At 32.9% G+C, this 7,818-nt stretch overlaps 1 protein-coding gene across 2 annotated transcripts; it reads left to right on the top strand.

Annotated features, from left to right (window-relative positions):
• Positions 1 to 331: 331 nt before the first annotated feature.
• On the top strand, positions 332 to 7,255 carry LOC146916239 (homeobox-leucine zipper protein ROC6-like). Of its 2 annotated transcripts, XM_085718352.1 has the most exons (10): positions 332 to 575; positions 724 to 799; positions 2,704 to 2,927; positions 3,266 to 3,383; positions 3,785 to 4,471; positions 4,593 to 4,694; positions 4,781 to 4,993; positions 5,542 to 5,707; positions 5,933 to 6,297; positions 6,498 to 7,255. In XM_085718352.1, the coding sequence occupies exons 3-10, from the start codon at positions 2,713 to 2,715 to the stop codon at positions 6,897 to 6,899; spliced, it is 2,268 nt and encodes a 755-aa protein (XP_085574478.1). In that variant the 5' UTR covers positions 332 to 575; positions 724 to 799; positions 2,704 to 2,712; the 3' UTR covers positions 6,900 to 7,255. The 2 variants fall into 2 exon arrangements, with proteins under 2 accessions (XP_085574478.1, XP_085574477.1); XM_085718351.1 differs by lacking the exons at positions 332 to 575; positions 724 to 799 and adding an exon at positions 2,281 to 2,382.
• Positions 7,256 to 7,818: the final 563 nt, after the last annotated feature.

The raw sequence follows: 7,818 nt of genomic DNA, 5'->3' as shown, positions 1-7,818 counted from the left end.
CATAACAAATCATACATTTGTAAAAATTCAAATAACCCTTAATATTTTTGACTATCTATCCAACTTCACCACAAACATAGATGTTTTTGATTTTATTGTTTACCATATGACATGACCATGGTCCAACACACACCAAATCATCGCCATAAAAAAAAAAACCGCAATCTTAAAAAATCATCGTATGTGAAAAAAGAACCTAGGCGCGTGAAACAAGCGCTGTGAAAGGGAACAGACATCACAAACGACTGTCTTTGTCAGTGGGGCCCACACCCTTCTATCACTCTTTTTCCATGCTATATATTTCAGCAAAATCTCACAAAATCAAGTGTTAGAATATCTAGAGAGAGAAAAAAGTACAAGTACTTTGTTCTCGATAGAAGATATTGAGAGAGAAACTGCATGCTATTGTGTGTGTGATTGAAAGAAAAAACGAATTTTTCGGATTGTGTTTTGGGATTTAATTCAAAGGGTTCATTTTTTTCTCTCTTATATACACAAACATTTCTTGTGTTTTGAGAATTTTTTATAACCATTTGTTGAAAGGTTTTAACTTTGGGAGAATACCTTGAGTCTTTGTAAGTCAGCTACGTTCTTATTTTATTCAATCATCACTGTTTTTTTAATTTACATTATTAAAATGATTGATTTTTAGTTTTTTTATTATTTATATTATTAAAATGATTGATTTTAATATGTTTTCTCTGTCTTTTTCTCTTTCTACAGATCGCAGTGAAACAGTGTTACTAGTGAAGAAGGATCTGAAAACTATTGTTTTTTTGTTACACAGTCTAAGTACAAGGTATCTTTTTCTCATCGTACTTGTGTTGTTTTCATTGTCCATGTCATAAATAAATTACCCATTTTCTAAGGGTTAAAGGGTTTTTTTTATTTTGAAATGATATTTGTTATGACCATTTGGGAATAATTTATGAGACAACTCTCTCTCTTTTATTATGCTTTTATTTTCTCTCTATTGTTCCTGATCAATACAAAAAGAGAAGAAGTTGTTTAAAATTTTTTCGTAAAATGGTTGTACAAATATCGTAACTCATTTTTATTTGTATTGTTTTGATTTGGTATATTTGTATTGTTTTGATTTGGTACAATGTATTTGAATAGTGTGAATTTTGTTTTGTTTTTGTTTAAGTCTTTTATTTTTTATGAATAAAATAAGAATACCAATCTGATTTTTTTTATTGTTTTGTGTTGGTATCTGATTTCTGATGCAATGGATTTTGCTGGGACCCTTTTTAGGTTTTCTTCGTTGACATTTTTTCAACGCTGACAAATTGGTCAGGTCTTGGTGTTAAAATAAGGAAAATAGGGATAATCTATTTTCCTCTTATTTGTCTCTGTTCAATGAGAGAAACATGTGTGTCTGTGTACTTTATATCTGAAAAAAGGTTTTTTTTTTTTTTGTCTTGTTCCTATCCTTACATTTTCATCCCAAAAAATAGACTAAACAACCAATTTGTTCTTTGTTTTTGTAAGTTAATTTTAAATTAGTCTCTACTCTATTCATATTTTAAAATAGTCCCTGTCTTTATCAAACGTTCTTCAATTAGATTCATGTCTCTATGTTTTTGTCACGTGACAAAACATTTAATTGAAAAACTTTTAACAAAGATACATTTAATTGAAAATAATTATAATTATAATCTATTATAATAAAGACAAACTTTTTCCCAAGTCAACGCTCATGCATGAATCTTATCTTTTTCTAGAAAATTGAAGTTATATATATATATTTTTCGAGTAAATCATCAAATTGATCCATGTCTTTATAAGTCACTCTCAAAGTAGTCTATGACTCAATTAATATTTTGTCACATGACAAGAGACTTAATTGAGAAATTTTTGACAAACAAAAAAACTATTTTAAAATATTAATTTGAGAGTGACTTACAAAAATACGAATTAATTTGATGGTTTACTTCAAAAATATATATCACTTCAATTTTCTAGAAAAAGATAAGATTCATGCATCAACGTTGACTTGGGAAAAAGTTTTTCTTTATTATAATATATTATATATTATAATTATAATTATTTTAATTATGACATAATAATATTTAATATATTGTTCAAGTCAAAATAAAATATTTAATACATTGTCTGTATTTTATATAATATTGTTTAAAAGGTCAAACCTTAGGCAAAAGAATCCAAAATTGAAAAGTGCATTGGGAAACTGTGACAGTGACATGAACTTGAGTCACAAAAAGGTTTGCATGAACTTTTTGTTTTTTTTGTTTGCTTTTGTTTTTGAAATAAATTTTTGTGTTTGAGAGCTTTTTTTTTGGTTGATAATTCTTCATAGAACCATTTCATAGACCATTTTTCCATTCTATGAAAATGGTCTCTAACTTGTCTTTGATCACTGTATGCTTCAACCCTTCATTGATTTTGCTCTCTTTAATTTTTCTGTGTATTCTGTTTTATATTTTGTTTTTTTAATGATTATGATGATGAATATGATTTGTATATAACCCACTTGGGTTAGTCCGGTGGTATTGGCTTGGACTTAGGAGTGTGCTTCTCCTTAAGGTCTCAGGTTCAATTATCTCCAGGGCTCATTTGGGTGGGCTATTTAGCTTCTTCGAAAAATATTTTGTTGTTTTTATGATTATGATTTGTATTTTATGTATCTTATTGTTTTTGATTGTTATGTTGATGTATCTTATGGAATTTTTATTTTTGCAGAACAAGAAAATGGAAGGAAATGTTGGAATGGGACTTATTGGAGAAAACTTTGATTCTGGTCTGCTTGGAAGGTTGAGGGATGATGACTATGAAAGCAGGTCTGGAAGTGAGAATTTTGATGATTTTTCTGGTGATGACCTTGATGCTGCTGATGATCAGCCAAAGAGCAAGAAGAAGAAGAAATATCATAGGCACACTCCTCAACAAATTCAGGAGCTCGAAACGTACGACTTTATGAAATTATGCGATTTTTTTTAACTAAATGTGATTGATTATCTATGGTTTAATTGGGGATTTTGGAATAGGTCTATGAACTAAAAATGTTTGTGATTGGATTGTTGAATTTGTCTGTAATATGTTAGGGGTGGGCATGGTTCGGTTCGGGATGAAAACTGAACCAAACCAAACTGAACTAATTGAATATGTAATTAAATACTTGAAGTAAAAAGTTTTTAATTGAGAACCCTCCTTAGATTTTTACATAATTTGTAATTAGGTATGATTAATTTTTATAATTATGATTGAGTTTATTAACAATAAATTTTGTTCTTGATTATTTTAGTTTCTTCAAGGAGTGTCCACATCCTGATGAGAAGCAAAGAACTGACCTTAGCAAGAAGCTTGGTTTGGCGAACAAGCAAGTCAAGTTCTGGTTTCAGAATCGCCGAACTCAGATGAAGGTAAAATTTGAATACATTCATGCTCATGTATGTAGTTTGTTGATGCAATTGATATTAGGGACGAATATACGACTTAGACATTGTTTATAGGTATCAATTGATATGCAGTGACAATGTAAAACTTTTTTCAATTATCATTGTCAATCAATCATAATCGTTGGATCATTAATTTTTAATTTTTTTTTTACTTTAATCATATATACTTCAAAAGTCGTGTGATTGGTTGAACTTTGTCAACAATTTTACATTGACTGAGCATCAAAATTAATCTGTATGATCTACTATATATTTGGTTCCCCTACTAGAATTTACTTATAAATATTAATTTTATATCTTCCGATTTATGAATCCATCACCATTTTATATATACTGTACTAAATGAATTGCATTTCTTGAATTAGACGCAACTGGAACGCCATGAGAATATGATTCTGAGGCAGGAAAATGAGAGGCTCCGAGCTGAGAACAGTTTGTTGAAAGATGCCGTGTCAAATCCGACATGCAGCAATTGCGGTGGCCCAGCAATTCCTGGACAATTTTCACCGGAGGACCACCAGCTTAGGGTTGAAAATGCCAGACTGAAAGAGGAATTGGGCCGAGTGTCTACCTTGACCCACAAGTTCTTCGGCCGACCAGTCTCGGCATTTGCCTCCATAACTATGCCAAATTCAAATTCTGGCTTCGAACTTGGTATGGGAAGGAATGGTGTTGTTGGTCCAAGCAATTTCAACATGTCGCTGCCGATGGGATTTGGTATGGGAGACGGAGTTATGGGAGCTTCGGCGCTACAATCTGGATTGCAATCACCAATGGGAATGATCGGAAATAGTGCTCAACAGGAGAGAGCTATGCTTATGGATCTTGCAGGAGCTGCTATGGATGAACTAATCAATATGTCTCAGCCGGATTCTCCTCTCTGGATTAAGAGTTTGGATGGTGTGAATGAAGTGCTGAACTATGAAGAGTATGCAAAGATCAATTCTCCTTTTAACGATCCGAAACAAAATGGTTTTGTAACTGAAGCTACAAGACAAACTGGACTGTTATTAATCAACAGTGCAGGTCTTGTGGAAACGATGTTGGACGCGGTATGTCATTCAACTTTCTTAATCTTCTTAGATGAAGTATAACTTATTATATTGGAGATTTAGCGTTTTAATGCGAGAAAGTTCAATAAATAATATTTTTCTTTATTATTTATATCAATAGGATCAGTGGGCAGAGATGTTTCCATGTATGATTGCTGGAGCTTCAACCTTGGATGTCATATCTAGTGGAATGAATGGAACCAGGAGTGGATCTTTGCAAGTGGTATATATGTTTGCAATGTGTTAATTTGCTCAATTTTGCTATATATATTTGGATCGATTAATTACGATTTTGATTATGGTTTTCAGATGCAAGCCGAGGTTCAAGTGCCTTCTCCATTAGTGCCGGTTCGACAATATAGCTTCCTCAGGTTTGCAAAGCAGCATGTCGGAGGCATTTGGGTTGTGGTTGATGTTTCGGTCAACGTCGGCCGTAATGCTGCTAATGGAAACACTTACATGAGCTGTAAGAAGCTTCCTTCTGGCTGTATTTTGGAGGATTTGCCCAATGGTTTTTGCAAGGTAAGTGCTTAATTATCTAAAACATTTCAAGAATTGTTTTTTCTTTATTGCATCATTTAATCCTTGTGTATTTTAAACATCGATTTCAAACATTTACATTTTTGTTTTACTACTGTCTACTCTGCAAAACTAGTGAATCGAGGTTTACATAGTTTATTCCTTGTGTATTCTTTTGAATTTCGTTTCATTTTTTATTTTCCACTTAAATCCTTTAAATAGAGTTCTTATTTGGTATATTAATTTACAAGCATTGCTATATTGAGCGAAATTCTCATTCACGATATGCATCACGAACACGAACACATTCTGGTCATACCAAAATTTCCAGAACTGTTTTAATCTTTGACTTGAATGGAAATCATAGTTGATGATAAGCCAATCATACATTGCCGCCTCATGTCGTGAAAATATTTTTCGCTATGTCCAGCATTTTTCGATTATTTATAATCATCATAGGGTTTAACATTTCTTTTATTTTCAAGTATGAACTATGGCTGCCAAATTTATGTGACAAACAAAATTGACTGATGGAAATTACAATGTTGCAGGTTACTTGGGTTGATCATTCCCAATATGATGAGAGTGTTGTCCACCAAGCCTATCGTCCATTGGTTAATTCCGGCAATGCATTTGGTGCTCATCGATGGGTTGCAACTCTCCAGAGGAAGTGTGATTCCCTCGCAGTCCTCATGTCACAGTCTGATGACCCCACAGGTATGCAAATTTGTTATTGCACTTAAACACGTATGAAGCACTGACACGTCAACTCTAGTAATTATTTGAGAATGAAATAATTGAATGTGACCACATGTGCCGGTGTCGGATACTAGACACATATTCAATATGAATTGTCGATACTGCATAGCTTAGCTTAACACTTTTTCACTCACAAATCTGGTGAAATCGATTATAATTTTGATTGACATGTTATTTTTGCAGCCATGACTCCACATGGTAAGAAAAGCATGCTGAAGCTCGCGCAGAGGATGTCGGATTACTTCTGGTCGGGAATCTGTCCTTCGAGTGCGTGCAAGTGGGAGATCCTTCCCATTAGTAACATGGGCGACAGTGACATGAAAATCATGTATCGGCAACATCCAGATGCCACTTCGAGCATCGTGCTAAGTGCTGCAACTTCTGTTTGGATTCCGTTGCCTCGGCAAAGGGTGTTTGATTTTCTCCGTGAGGCACAGATGAGAGGCGAGTGGGATGCTTTGTCCAATGGTGGACCGATGCAGGAGGTGGTCCACATTGCTAAAGGACAAGCTCTTGGAAATTCCATTTCTATTCTTAGTGTCAATAATGTAAGTGCTCTTTTCCGATATTATGTTCTTCATAAATCAACCATCTGAAATTCTTTTCGTTTGTTTAGATCACTATTTACACCTCAGACATGAGTTATTTATTATCGTTATCGTGTTTAAGACTCTTGAGTGTTTATTTTATATGTGAATTAAAAAAAAAAATCGTTGCCTTACATTGAACTTTTTGTTTATCCGTTTAGGCTGTGAATCCGAATGGAAACGAGGGAAGCAGTCTATACCTGCAAGACTCATGGACCGATAGCTCCGGCTCAATGGTCGTGTATTCACCAATCGATTCTCAATCCTTGGACATAGTGATCAGTGGTGGAGAGTCTTCATTGGTTCCTCTTTTGCCTTCCGGCTTTTCAATTCTTCCGGATGGCCATTCAAACGTCAACAATATCGTTGGAACTTCAAGTGACGGTAGCGGCGGCAATGGCGAGGGCGGAGACAATGGCGGATGCTTGCTGACATTTGGATTACAAATGCTGCTGAACAACACTCAGACAAGTAAGCTCACAATGGAGTCAGTTGAGTCTGTCAATGCACAAATCTCAGTGACCATTCAGAGAATCAAAGATGCACTTGGAGTTGTTGCATGATGAGGAATTGATTGATATACAATAAAAGTACCCTTTTTTTATTTTTGTTTTATTTATGACAATTTAGTTTCATTTAAAGATTATTTTCTTTTGAAATTGGGCATAGAAAAATGTTACATACAACTTGGATGTATTAGGGGATTTTAGATTATAGTTGGAAAAGGCAGAGACATAATTAAGTCAAGAACGGACCATGAAAGAGCAATTAATTGGTTTTGCTTTTTGTTCGGTTGGTTCGGGTATTGACTTAGATTTGTCTCGGCCTTTTTTGATTAAATTTGTCCAAAAGATATTATGTCGTTATTCATGCTTACTTTACTTATAGCTAAAGTGAATATTGCATGATTTTGTTGCTAGTTATCATCTTCTAGTTGAATGCATGATTATGAATTTAGGGGATCAGTAGTTTATTACAGTTTTTTTCAATCCATTTTATTATAAATCTTCTGTTTGTTATAATTTTATTTTTTTTTAAATTGATTAAAATGAAGTTGTTTTGAGTAGCTTCAATTGAAAGTCATTTTTCATAGATAATTTTTTAAAAATAAAGTGATTTTTATTATCACATACAAAAATAGTGTTTTTTCTTAAAAATCTTGAAATTTTTATGTTATTAAATTCCATCTGTGACAAAATGAATCTATTTGATTTCTTATACTTCTAAACCTTTGGGTCGCTTCTTGAGGCAATTTGGACTGCTGTTTCTGTGCTTGGGTACACAATTTCTGTAGTTAAAATTGATTTTGATGGAAGTAAGTTTCAGTTTTACTAAATGTTCTGCTACCATAAAAATGATTTTAGAGTGAGATATTAAAATTATCTTTTATAGTTTTTTTTAACAAAGACATTTTTTAATACTTCAAAAGTGATTATTTAGCATTATTTAAACGAAACAAATGTTTTAAATTTATTTTTAAAA

Source organism: Medicago sativa, chromosome 6 (assembly GCF_051527215.1).
Source record: "Medicago sativa cultivar Bolivia chromosome 6, Bolivia_mono, whole genome shotgun sequence".
Taxonomy (NCBI): domain Eukaryota; kingdom Viridiplantae; phylum Streptophyta; class Magnoliopsida; order Fabales; family Fabaceae; genus Medicago; species Medicago sativa.
Note: the sequence above shows the minus strand (reverse complement) of the source record. Positions and strands in the feature narration are given on the sequence as shown.

Excerpts from the sequence above, each read along its gene's own strand:
- LOC146916239 (XM_085718351.1), top strand. The coding sequence starts at position 2,350 with ATGAAAATGGTCTCTAACTTGTCTTTGATCACT. Across the intron at positions 2,383-2,703 it reads CTAACTTGTCTTTGATCACT|AACAAGAAAATGGAAGGAAA; the intron begins GTATGCTTCAAC and ends TTATTTTTGCAG. Across the intron at positions 4,994-5,541 it reads TGCCCAATGGTTTTTGCAAG|GTTACTTGGGTTGATCATTC; the intron begins GTAAGTGCTTAA and ends ACAATGTTGCAG.